General features: G+C 31.9%; 1 protein-coding gene across 1 annotated transcript; it reads right to left on the reverse strand.

Moving 5' to 3' along the window:
• Window positions 1-436: 436 nt before the first annotated feature.
• On the reverse strand, window positions 437-8,510 carry LOC132718410 (uncharacterized; the record flags this gene model as incomplete). The annotated part of the gene is made up of 3 exons (XM_060702103.1): window positions 7,868-8,510; window positions 2,297-2,455; window positions 437-503 (listed from the first exon to the last, which is right to left on the reverse strand). Coding segments are annotated over exons 1-3 (793 nt in total), but the record flags the coding sequence as incomplete, so codon positions are not given.
• Window positions 8,511-14,726: the final 6,216 nt, after the last annotated feature.

Raw genomic sequence — 14,726 nt, forward strand, 5'->3', positions numbered from 1 at the left:
TTATATAACAATTGTTGGGTAATGCTAATGCCTATTTCTAAGATATGGTCTTTGTTGTTTCTACGTAGGCAATTTTTTAAAGATATTAATTTCAAATTCACTGCTGTAACCTTCTTATGCACAAGACGGGAACTATTTATAGGACTTTTATAGAGTACTAGTTAAGACATATTCCTGTATAGTTTGGTCAAAATCCATCAAATCGTTTTGGTAAAGAAATTGCGGACAACGACGGGCAACGATCGAGGGATAGACTGCCATAACAAAACTCACCTAACTTTGTTCTTAAATTTAGCTAATTTCATTCCGAACTATGTTGCCAGCAATATCAAATGTCCTAAAAGCAGTGAAATAAGATGTGATGTACACAAAAATACGTAATAGACCTATTAAATTGAAAAAAAAATGTCATTTGATAAAATATTATATCACTTACTTTGCTTAGAATCGCGTAATACTTTCTCCATACATTGTTCACTTATGACAAGAGGGCCATTTTCTAGCTGTAATTATAAATATCATAAAATGTACAATCAAAATCATAATATAATATCAGTTAATTACAAAGGTTACATTTCAAATACATGTTATATCAACAGTGATTTTTGTAACATATACGTGTGAATGTTTGTCATCAATGATTTTGATTTCATTTTGGGCCAAGGACAATTTGTAAAATACAGTCGAGACTGCTTAAGCGACTCCCTGATTTAAACGACTCCCTGTCTTATCCGACCTTGTTTCAGTACTCCCAACGTATTTTCCTATATAAATGGTCTGAATTAAACGACTCCCTGTCATATGTGACAAGCGACCCTAATTGTCTGGTCCCAATGCAATGTTTTGTCTGATTTAAACGACTTTCACACCTTTTAATTATCCGTTAATCAGATAAAGATTACCTATTATAACACCCAGAGGGCCAAATTAATTAAGTCCAATTATAATCCAGCACTGTAGCAAACAAAGTTTACACACCTCTATCTCAATTACACAGTTAGCATGTACATGTAGGTACCAAGTGACGTAGCGTCGGTTCATGGGAATCATGATGCAATCATGTGTGTGTAATGTACTACCTGAGTAAACTGGGTTAAGACTTGTGTTAGATTTTTTTTTTAATTATAGAGTGCCCATGGAAGATTTTTTAGGCAGCATTTTTTTAATTTACCTTTCTATGGCTGCATAATTAATACGGAAAAAATATTGATACCAAACCAGAAAAAACTTGGGATATGGATATGTTTACAGTAAAGATCCTGTAACACAATTTTTTCACGGTTTTATTTCATAAATATGATGCTCAAATTAAGATTTGTCAATATTGTAAGTTCAAATAAGCATAATTTAGAAAGATATCACCCAATTTAACATTTCATGTAAATAAAGGCCATTAAAGGGAGGTAATTAGAACTTTATTTTCTATAAATTTTAAGTCAAATTTTCCGATAAGAAATCAGTGCATGTTATTCATTGATTAAATATAATGTGCACAAATATTTGCAATAAACATTTTACATATTCTTTGATGTTTGAAAATGGTTTTATTTGCATAATTATATCTGTATATATTTTTTTGCAAGATACGTGATCACAGTAAAAATATCAATGTTCTTTAAGTCACATTGGTATATAGACAGATAGATGATATTGAGACTGTATTTAGAGACTCCCTGTCATATGCGACCTTTTTCTGAAGGTCCCTTGGAAAGTCACATATGACAGTCTCGACTGTAGTTATGCCTTTTGAAATAAAATCTGGAATCTAATAAGTTGTATGCTGATCAAAATTATGAAAGGTTAAAGTGTGTTAAACTGTAGAAAACAAAGTAGTATTAACTTTAAAAACAATACAAATTGTATGGAAACACATCTTTGATATATCTCCTTTCGAACTATTGCAAAGCGGTCAAAAGTTAGATCTACATAAAACAACAGCATATCACTTTGTTCCGGTGTCGTGTATTAATCACACGGGTGTTACCAGGTTCATTGTTTATAGATCTTCTTTTTCAAAAACTGGCCTGAGACTAATTTTGTCCAGGAACATTTTATTATGTTTTCATATGAAACTAATAGTCGGTTAATAAACATACACATTTTATGTTAAAACAGTTCTAAGATCGACCATAAATTAAAGGAAACATGACCATTCCATCAATATTGCTCAAAAATTCAATAAAAGTATTTGATTTGATGTATATACCCTTTTTAAGTAACACTCATACAGAATACACTGTGTTATACTCATCGATGAATTATTTAGCGTATTTAAAAATGTAAAATTGTTAATTACCTCTGTAAGTTTAATTTTAGCATCCTGTGCATGCGTGTCCTGAGCTAAATATTTGGGATCAGAAAGAAGTTGCCTTAATAGATGGAAGTATTTCTTAAGATCTAAATCTTCTACTTCAGGTTTTGAAGAATGTCGCACATCATTTCCAATGTCTCTTGCCTGGTCAAAATTTAATAACAGTATTTATTTAAAGCTAATTATAAAATATACTCTTAACTGAAAATTGTAACGATCCATCATTTTATTGTTAACTATATCATGTATATAAAAGGATATATTTTGCCTTAATAGTTTGGAAAAGCTTTGTTAAAAATATCTATGTTGGAAAAGTGTTCCTATGGAGACTATGTAGCATACTTGACCTGACTAGAGCAGGTTTACTTTTGATTGGACATTTTTTATAACTTTGTGAATAAATACATGCAAATGTCACATGCACAAAATGTTAGGTGTAGACGTTTGAAGTTTACAGTTTGTAATAACAAAACTTTTTAAGTTTTTTGTCAAAAAATGAAAATACATTGTATATATATTAAACAATATAAAAAATATCAAAATTAGGTCAGATCAAAATTCAATTCAAAATCAATAATTACACACCTGATCCAAATTTCAAATTTGTTTGTCAAATAAAACAAGAAAGTAGATTAAATTGTATCAAAAGTTGGTCAGCTGATATCAAACTTAAATTCGGCATCAGAAATTACACCCCTGGTTAAAATTCAAAGTATGTACGTAAAAAAAACCCCAAAAGTAAAGTCAAATGATAGCAAATTATTTAAAGAATGTCAGTTGATTTCAAAATTCAATTTGACATCATAAATTACACTCCTGATGCAAATTTTAAGCCTGTAAGTCAAAAATGAAACAAAACGAAAAAATGTCAAATTATATAAACAAGATATGTTTGTAAAACATGTATGCCCCCTATCGGCAGCCAATTAGTCATGTGATCAGGTTATTATGACTGACTTTGACTTTGAAGATGGTGACCAAAAAATCAATAAAGGTTAATTACTAGTCACTAGGTAATTGTGACCGCAAAGGGTTTGTGCAGTAATTTTATGAAAAAGTTATTTCAAATCTTACCAAATTAATATATGCATAGATTTTATGAATCATGTAGGCCTCATTAATGACAGCCAAATTGCTATATTATATAAGACTTTGAAATGTGTATACCAAAAGGATTTTTAATTTAATTAAAAAATATCAACCAAGGCAACTTGAGTTTTTGTGTTATTGTCAGAAACAATCTTTACATACAATGTCAATATGACATAGACCTTTGACCCTTAAATCAATAGGGGTTGTCTACTGGCCCATGAGATGGGATATTGATCAGAAAGCGTTATTACCTATAAGGTCAAGGTGATATTGACCTCTGACCCCTTAAAGCCAAAAATCCATGGAGGTCATCTTCTGACCAAAAGCAATGCATCTGTAAAGCTTGGAGGTCAAGAGTCAATGGGTTGTCCAGTTAATGATAGTAAACCATTTTGAAATACAATGTCAATGCAACCTTGATCATTGTTCGCCATCAAAATCAAGAGGGGTCATCTGCTAGCCAAGACCAATGCACCTACAAAAATTGAGGGCCAACAGCCCAAAGCATGTCAAGTTATTGATCGGAAACCTTTTTTTACCTACAAGGTCAATGCAACCTTGATCTTTGACCACTTGACTCCAAAATCAACAGGGTTCATCTGCTGGTGATTAACAATCATCAAACCAAGTTTTAGGTTCCTAGGCCTAAGCGTTCTTTAGTTGTCATGCGGAAACCGTTTTTACCTAACTACAGGCCTCGACATTAGCGTCGGTCCATTGGGCCGAGACCACCTAATTTTGGCAAGGACCACATAATTTTACAGGCAACTGGTCCGTAAGACCACTTGAATTTTCCAAATGGTGTAGGGCTCATCTGGGAGAATGATTATTTGGTCGAAAAAGGTGTTCTATAATCATTGTTTAAAACCATTTCTCCGATGTACAGGTATATGTTCATTCATCTCATTAGTTCAAAAAGATCTTAAAACATCCATAACTTTTTATTAACTCGCTAACAGTGTAGTTAAAAAGTAGAAATTATTTAATAATTTAAGTATAAAATTCATTCAAATGTCTCTAGTACTGCATTGAATTTATAACATTGTATCACTATGGGATATCGGATAAACACATGAATAATGGTGCAAACAAAGGCAAAGGAAAAATTAAATATCTAGTAATCTTTGGCTACTTTTTAAACGATCAGAGATCCATTTTTTTTCTTATTTAAAGTACTTTAAAAGGTTATAAATACTTTGTCAAAAATAAATAAATTTCAACAAACAAGCATGTATAATAAATCTGTGACGAAGATAAGCTCAATTATAATGTAGGATTATTTCTGTTTATCATTATTATTTCATTGTTTCAAAGACAAGAATATAATAACTTAATAGTTTAATTAAAAATATTAATCTATAATAAGCAAATATTATTCTAATAAGATGAACCAGGAAACAGCAATGAGTATTTGAATAACAGTAAGGAAATAAGTCATTCACAAATGGTTTCACTATTCCCTAACTTGAGTTGCGGAAGAAGTCACTTAACCGAAGTATGAGTACTGTCATGTATTTTTCAATGAGATAATAAATACTAAATAGGATTACAAAGACTTACCATCTGATCTAAGATTGAAATAGAAAAAATACATGCTTTCTTCAGTTGTTATAAATCTAATAATAAATATGTCTCTGTCACCAATTTTAAGTGTAGTTCTTCTAAATCTGAAGTTTCCTTAAAAACAAATTAGTAAAAAAACGATGGACCACCTGTATTCAGAAAGGACCACCTGAATTTTGGATCCAGTGGTCCGGTATACCACCTGCTGAAAAAGTTAGTGTCGAGACCTGCTAACCACAAGGTCAATTTGACCTTGACCTTTGACCCCTTGACCTCAAAATTAATCGGGGTCATCTGCTGGTCATGAACAATCATCATATCAAGATTGAAGTTCCTAGGTACAAGCGTTATTTAGTTATTTATCGGAAACCGTTTTTACCTACAAGGTCAATGTAACCTTGACCTTTGACCCATTGACCCCAAAATCAATAGGGGTCATCTGCTGGTCATGAACAATCATCATACCAAGTTCTTAGGCCTAAGCGTTCTTTAGTTATCACTCGGAAACCGTTTTTACCTACAAGGTCTATATGACCTTGACCTTTGACCCCTTGATGTCAAAACTGCTGGTCATGACCAATCATCATACTAAGTTTAAAGTTCCTAGGCAAAAGCGTTATTTAGTTATTAATCGGAAACCGTATTTACCTACAATATCAATGTGACCTTGACATTTGATCCATTGATTCCAAAATCTATATGATTCATTTACTGGTCATGAACACTAATCATTCTAAGTTTGAAGTTCCTAGGCTTAAGAGTTCTGTAGTTATCACTCGGAAACCATTTGGTCTCCCGACAGACCGACCGACAGACAAATGAAAAGCAATATACCCCCACTTCTTTGAAGGGGGGCATGAAATGTCAAAAGAAGGCCAACTGAAATTAGAATTTAATTCGGCCTGAGAAAAAACATCCTTAGCACAAATTTCACGTCAGTACGTCAAAAAGAAAGAAAGAATGTCAAATGATATAAAAATTTCAAAAGTAGGTCAGCTGCTTTCAAAATATGAAGTCTTGACATCACAAAACAGGAAAGTAGGTCAAGCCATTTAACAAATATCAGAAGTAGGTCAGCTTATATCAAAATTCTGTTCGGAATAAAAAAACACCCTTTGTCCACATTTCAAGTCTGTATTTGAAAAAACAAGATAGTAGATCAAATGAAAACAATTATATCAAAAGTAGGTCAGATAAAATTATATCAAAATTCAACTAGGCATCAGAAATTGTATCCTTTGTACAAATTCCATGTCTGTACGTCAAAAAGCTAGAAAGTATGTCTAATGATATCAATAATATCAAAAGTAGGTCATGCTGTAGGATATATGGTTTGGACAATATCGGTATATTTCATCATCTTCAGTGACCTTGACCTTGCATATATTGACCTCAATTACAAGTGTCACAGATGTTGTCATGATAATGACCATTGCGTTACAATCCTTCAATTAATGATGACATAATAGTCCCTATACACATTTTCATTTTTTATTTGAGCTTTGACCCTATATGTGACCTTGACCTTAGCCGCTTGGAACTGCATTTTGCGCGCGACATTCCACCTTACAAATGGATGACCCATGTTCAAAGTTGAGCTTGAAATCATAATAACAACCTGTCTGATAAAATTTCAGGACATTTGGGACGAAAATATTTCCTCTAGAATGCAAACAATGTTTTCCATAATTTATGTTGTGTGACCTAGTTTTTGACCCAAGATAATCCATATTTAAACATGACCTAGAAACAATCTGAAAAAAAAATTCTGACTAATTTCCATGATATTTGGACCTAAACGTTATCCTCTACATTGTGAGCAAGGTTCTCCAAGATTTTGGCTGTTTTTGACTACAGAAGAACTATATTTGAACTTGAGTTAGAAATCGTTAACAACCTTTCTAACCAATAGACAAAACGATTACCTTTAGAGTGATAACAAGGTATTACCATATTTAGGCTGTAGGACTTTGTTTCTGACGTCAGATGACCCTATTCATATTTTTTTTCTAGAAAACATCAAAACAACTTTTCTGACCAATTTCCAGGATATTTGAACGGAAACTAGTCTCTCTAGAGTGTTTTCCCACATTTGGAAACCCGCGATTTTTTAAGTTTATAACTCTAATATGTACATAACAAAAGTCGATGACCACCGAGGAGGGGTCAATTTTGACCCAAGGACTATAATTTGAAACATCTTGGTAGAATAGTATTTCACAATGCTTCAAGCCAAAAACTAACATCTAGCCTTTGTCAATTCAGAGATGTTCTTTCAAAGCCTTTACTATATACATATAAGGAAAACCAATGACCACATTGGGCGAGGCCAATTTTGAACCTGTGGGTATAATTTGAACAAGTTTTGTTAAGTTTTATTAGATTATGCTACACATAAGATATCTAAGCTCTAAGCCTTGCCCTTTCAGAGAAGAATTTTTTTTAAATATTTCATCTTAAACATCTATTTTTAGCCCTTCTCACACATATGTTCAATAGAGAAAACCCATTTGAACAATTTTAGTAGAACTTGATGCCAGGAACATCAAAGGAAGAAAAAATTCATCAAATTTGGCCCATTGGTTTATGTGAAGAAGTCGACAAAATCTGATCACAAAAGCTCACCTAAAAAGACAATCTGCAATGGGTAATAATTTATTCAAACATAATTAAATAACAAAACCCTGAAGATATGCACAATGGCTCATTCCTTCTTGGCCGCTTACCAACCCTCTTACCGACATTCCCCAAATGTAATTACTTTCTTTATTTTCAGGAAGCATAATAATAACATATTTTACAGTTATATTTTGCTTTAGATCATTGAAATATATAAATGTTGTGTTTGGTAACTAAGGAACTAACGTAAGTCTCCATAAATAGTATCTAAATATTGTTTACCCTTTCAAACATATTTATCTTATTGTTGAGATCTTCTTTTATTTTCCCCTGGAAGGCTTTGTGATTGAGAATAATGCTGATTATACCATTGAAGTCTGTTTCTGCTGAAGATGCTTTATCTGCATACCCATCTGGAGGCATGAAGCATTTCGCCACTTCCCAGAAATTACCATACCACAGGGTAGCATCAGTGTTTTTGTACGATGGATCAGAGTACCTATGTACATTCTGTATCTCAGTTGTGAAATTATGACATATCTTGTTAGGGCGGCCGGCAGGATTAAACCTTGTTGCAGCATTTCGATGATACCTGCATTTTCCACGTCCAACATTGCATATTTTATTTGTTGGACACTTAACAAGATTTTCTGCACAGCAACTTGAACACAAGGTCCCACTTAATAGTCCATTGTTGTAACATATATCATCTAAGCATTTCAATTGAAATTGCTGAATTTCATAACACACAAAAGGTTCAAGTCCTTCTTTAGTATACAACACAGCTAACTGAGCTTTTACCCAATTACTGGTTTCCTTTTCTAACAGTATAGGGTTAACTGAAGCCATTTCTTGCAAACTTTGTGTCTTTCCCACTTAAAGAATTATACAAGTATACATTGGCATGTCTTGTAAGCTCCGATCTAAACCTGAAAAAAGTAAAATCCAAAAGTATATTATTACATTTCAAAACGAAAGTTATACAATCATATTAAGACGTAATGCAAAATCCAAAAGTATATTATTACATTTCAAAACGAAAGTTATACAATCATATTAAGACGTAATGCAATACAATTAACTTGAGATATGTAAAAAACCAAAAGGGCTCATTTTTTGTAAATTTATCATGTACGAAATTGTAAATAAATGCAACAGTTATGGTTTTAATAACTTTAGGATTTTTTCTTCTAACAAATAAAAATGGGTTCAATTCCTGAAATTATAGATACTTTCAATATACTTAGGCAGAAATATTTAACTTTAATTTCAGATTTATAATAACAGAAGATATACTGAAATGTACAAAGCTTGATATAACCAACATATGTCTAGATTCCTTGTATTCTGTCCATAAAAAATGCTTATTTATTAGTATTGTTACATATTAAGCGCTTATTATAACTGGGTAACTTTTATTATGATTTTGTTTAATGAGTACTCTATGTTATCTAACCTTGAACAAATCTGAGATCGATCCATGATCAAAGAAATCTTAACAAGTATGTTTTCACTTTAAGTTATATGCAAGGTCAGGTATTAAAATGTCAATAATTAAATAAATGAATTAAATAATGACGTCAGTAAATCGTATTTCACAAAAAATATATTTCAATCCAATAATGATCAATCTAAATGGACCAACATTTGAATGACAGGCATAGTAATGGTACATAATGTGGTGATCAGATAACTTTCTAGGGCAGAATTTTATATTAAAACGACAGAAACAATTATAGAGAGCTATAAAAGCATTTCCTTATGTAAAGATAATAAGAAAGAAAAATAAGATACACGCTGCTTTTGTCACTGAAATACTAAATTCCTATATAAAAGGCCAGCATGTATTCCCAGAATTGAATCAAATGGTATATAAACTTACAGAAACACTTACAGAATGTTTAAATTAAATAAACAAAGTTCCGTGTATAGGAGATACGGAGGATCACAAGTTCAAATCCCAGCCACAGCGAGATCTGAAGCATTTGCAAATTGATGTAATGAAAGTTCGTATCCCAGACGAGACTGCAATTTATGCCACGGTCCAAAGACGTTGTAGAAACATGAAGAGTCTGCATTATGTCATTAATCATTTCAGATTCTTTAACTTCCAATGGCTTTGTTTCCATTGCCAAGCATACATACTTATTAATATATGTTTAAATGACATACCAGAAAACTATCAATAAATAAATATCTTTATTTAATAAAATTACATAGCCTCTACAATGCAGAAGAAAAATATAAGGCATATAAGTCCATTTTTTTGACAAGTACCAGGTGATCTTCTAGAGATGACTGTATAAAAGGTTGTGCACGTTTAATCGATTTCCTTGGTTTTTAAATGAATCAAATGTTTCAATATTTTTTTTTAATTTCCAGTGGTTTTTTGTTAATGATTGCTGACATCCTTTGTCGTTTCAGTTCCTTTCTCACTAAACTTATTTAGGTTACATAAATAAAGTAATATGTAATATCGTGATTTTTTGCCACCGCCGAAAAATCAAACCTCGCCATAACATCAGAGTGATGTAGCACTTGTTTGCCATACAGAGTGTCAACAATACTTATCTTTGAAGAGGCAAGACAGTTGTTTCTTAATATAAACAAATTAAATCATATAATCTGCTCTATAGTTATATCTGTTATCCAAATTTCTTTGATAGCGAGCATAGAGAAGGCAGTAGGCCATTATATTATACTTAGACAAAATGTTAAGATTTAGTTTGAATTTAACATAAAAATCATTACATTGTTTTCTTGCTAAGGTTAACTGTTTATATGCTGAATGAGGGTGAATAAACATTTAGCGCGATATCTCTCCTCCATATCAAAAATAAGTTGACATTTATTCATCTCATGAAATTTGCATTTTTTACAAAGGGAGATAACGAAATAATTATGTATTTGGTTTAACAATGACAAAAATGTCCCACTCTAAGTTATATTGTCAACTTCCTAGTTCGCTTTTGATGGTTTGAGAGACAAGTTTCAAAACGTCTACTACTTTTATTGCGTTTGCATTACGTAATACAGCCTTAAAGTTATCAAAATTATCGGGAGATTTGGCACAGATAATACGGATTGGTATTGACATACACATCTTCAACAATGTCCCTATTTACGTAAATCATAGCCCATTTAATGCTTGTTCATTCAAAATTATAAAACGTAGGATTGTACTGATTATTTTATAGATTGCTTTGTTTTGTTTTGGATCTAAATATAACCAGTTTACATTTTAAACTACTGAAAAGCGTTTTAAATGATTTTACACCGACCCAAACCTTCCTTGATCGTCTAACTTCCCATTTTTGTGATTGTTATCACAACATAAATGCATGCTGAATGATTCAGGGTCAGCCATTTCAGCAGACCCATGTCCATACACAGATAAACTTAAGAAGAATAACTTCCATATGAATTCAGCAAAATTTTAATGTATTTCTATTATATAGATGACTTTACAATTGGAAACTAAGCTTTCCACTTTTGTTTATATCTTAAAAAGTGGGCAATGTGGTGTACTCTATGAAGACAGTTCTCAAAATGCAATGGGGCATTCGTTAACTGCCTTGCTTCGTGTAGACAGTTTAGGTGCTTACTTTTTTGTCTCCTTTTAAGATATTGAGTACATTTGTTATTGTCAAAGGGTTTCTTATAGGTGTTTCATAATTTGTATATCTTTTCACTGAACATGTGTTAAAAGTTGTATATTGATACATGCACAGTGCTTTAACTAGAGTGCAGACGCATACCTTTCGTTCATTGGTGTTTCGCGTCAAACCATTTGTGCGATTTCCGTTTCTTTTATTGTGCATGTAATTGTTGAAAAATCAAGGTAGGCGTTCTTGTTAACTGGTGATTTCAAAAATTTCTGTAATTCATTTTCAAAAATGCAACCATAGTTCGACCTGACTACTGTATACTATTTGTATTTATTTTCTCATCTCAATAGAATGTATTACTCTTTTACTAATGTGACGGAGGACAGCGTATAATTTGACAAAATGCTTCATATGAAGTAATTAAACAATTTTACTTATCTGATTTGATGAAATTAGATTTGTTATCGGCTTCGGATATAGTATAAGTATCAAAGAGTGAATCACCGTGTTTTCTGGTGCTGCAGGTGCGGGCATGATGCTGCAGTTGTTCGCTAATTAAGTAAAATGGTTGCATGTATCTTGAACGCATTTAACTTTTCTGAATTTCAAAAGTCATTCTACATGTATATTTTATTATGTGATAAAAAATCCTTTTTTCAATGAATCTCTGATAGTGGGTTTTATTTCCATACTTCATTTTGCTGAAATCATATTTTCAGTCATTTGACAATTGTAATTAACGGGTACATTGCATTCAACTAGTCCATTTAACTAGTTAGTTTGTAAAAATGAATTTAGTGATAATGTTTTTGAGCAATGTTTCTAATTTTATTCAATGAAACAGCAGATATTAAAAGACTTAGTGTTTGAAATTATTTTTGTCCAATAGGATTGCAGTATTGCAAATAAATAGTAACACATTTACTTTGGTAAAAGATATCAATGATTTTTGCAAGATGGGCGCAGTTAAAGTACATTTTTATATAATCAAAAAGTAAATAAGTGTCCTGAAGTCGTAAAAGAAGAAATGAATAAAAGCGTGTTCTTTATATCAGGTGAACGTACATGTATTTGCTAAATAGAAACAGTCATCATTATTTTTGTTCAATGGATTTTATTATAAAAGAGGTGTTTATAAGGTACTTTTATCGGAAAACTAGTTTTTTACATTTGCTATAACATAGCATTTTTTCAATTAAAAGGAAATCTTATAACCAAATAAAAAAAAATAAAAAGTACATAAGATGGATAATGATTCAACTTGCATGTAAAGTAAAAAGACAAACTATCAAATAATACATGCATAAAATGTCATTGGTAAAGTTAGTAAATGTGTGGTATATCTTTGCCTTAATCAGTCTTTCGAGTTTTTTCGTGCGTGAAGCTTTTAAATCCTTATACGAGCTTTTTATTGCTGGAATGTAATTGAAACCTTGTCAGCTTCTAATCACTGTATTATTTGAATCTGGATATTTTCTTCTTTATAAAAAATGTTCATGAATATTTATTTTCAGACAATTGAAGATTGCAATTGAAATGTACAAAAGAAATTGCGAGGTTGTATTTTTCTTAAGTGACAACATAGCGAAATTTACATGCAGTTTTTTAAGACTTTCTTTTGATTAAGCATCTACTGGATATACTCTATAGGAGCGGTATTTATATGAGCAAATCTACTCTTATAACAAGTTAACTTTATTTATCTAAAAAGACTGACTATAATAATGGTGTTTGACCAACGGTTGATACTTGAAAATGTTTAGGATAAAATATAAATATGACTGAAGTATAAAAAAATCTGCCCAACTCGTCACGTTAAAATATATGCACGTGCAATACAATTAAAACGGAGTCGCAAAAGCGGCACGGGTATGTAATGTAATCCTTTAACTATAAGTCACATGCATTTTGTATTGAAAATTGTACATACTGTTATGGAAAATGCTGTTTCAATGCAATAAAATATTTGTAGTTATATTTGTATTTATCATCGACATATTGTTTGTTTCATATTTTCTTGTATGTCTTGCATCCTCTCCAAGTCCTCAATAGTTCGCATGCAAATGCTTCATTCCATCAGCAGTTCGTGTTGTATTTTTTTTTTCGAAGAATCATATGTTATGATCTTATCTACAATCTTTAAAAGCTTATTATTATTATCATCGTAATTTTTGTGTCGCTTCTACGAAGTACTGGGGACATATAGGGATCACTTCTCCGTCGTCTGTCCGTCCGTCTGCCTGTCTGTCTGTCCTTATGTCCGTCCGTCACAAAATTTGTCTGGACTGCTCCTCATAAACTACTGGTGCATTTCATCCAAACTTTACAGGAATGATCAGTACCAAGTCTTGTTGTGCACATCATCGGCTTTTATAGGTCAATGAATCTTGCCAGAGTCATGGCCCTTTAATTTTTTATTTTGTAAAGTTTGTCCAGACTACTTCTTATATACCACTCATGCAATTTCAATGAAACTTTACAGGATTGATTGGTATTTCAAGCACTTGCGCATATAACATGAGTTTGCCGCTTGAATCATTTTAACCTTGTTCTGGACCTTGAAATAAAATGTTTGTCCGGACTACTCCTCTTATACCATTTATGCAATTTCAATGAAACTTTACAGGATTAATTGGTAGGTCAAGAACTTGTGCATATTACACAAGGTTTTGGTTGAATGTTTTTTGGCAGAGTTATTGCCCTTGAATAAAAATGGTGTTTTTTTGTGTTGCCAGCTACACAGAAGTTTTTCTGGACTACTCCTCAGAATCTGTTGGTGCGATTTCATAAAAAATTTAGGGACTGGTTATTCATCTCATCAACATCTTTTGGATTTTTTGATTTATGTCAGAGTTTTTACCCTTTCATGATTTTAATTTTCAAATTGGTCTGGGCTACTCCTGTTATACCACTAATGCAATTTCAATGAAACTTTACAGGATTGATCGAAAGCTCAAATTCTTGTGCATATTACACAGGGTTTTAGGTTGCATGATGTTTTGCCAAGTTATGGCTATCATGAGGCGACACATGTCATCACTGATGGCCCTTGTATTATCAAAACAGAGATTTTTAATCAACAAAAACAACATACCTTCAGACATCATCATTATTATAATGATAAACGATGTCGCTAATTATTGTAATATTTGGAGATAAAAGATCAATACCTCTTAAAAAAAGGCTATGATTTTTCAATGTGGCAGACAAACGACATTTGATTTTTAAATTGGCCACACCCTAATTGAAATAGTTTCTTCTTTTAAGCATGCACTGTTGCAAAATTTTAGATCATTCACTCACTCTTTTTTTTTCTCTTGAATAGTTATTCTTATTGTGAAAATGACACAAAATTGAGAGGCGTTGCAAAGAATAGCATAAGTTAGATACATGGTTATAATTTTTAATTTTAGATTGTAAATAAGGTAGAAGAAGAATGTTAACACTTTTCTAAATGCACGATGTGAAAAGAGTAGCAAAGTAACATGTGCTGTTACAGAAGTAGACAAGTCCTAGTCCTACATTGTTTGTTC

Source organism: Ruditapes philippinarum, unplaced genomic scaffold (genome assembly GCF_026571515.1).
Source record: "Ruditapes philippinarum isolate M1 unplaced genomic scaffold, ASM2657151v2 ctg19835_1_1_1_1, whole genome shotgun sequence".
In the NCBI taxonomy this organism is placed as follows: domain Eukaryota; kingdom Metazoa; phylum Mollusca; class Bivalvia; order Venerida; family Veneridae; genus Ruditapes; species Ruditapes philippinarum.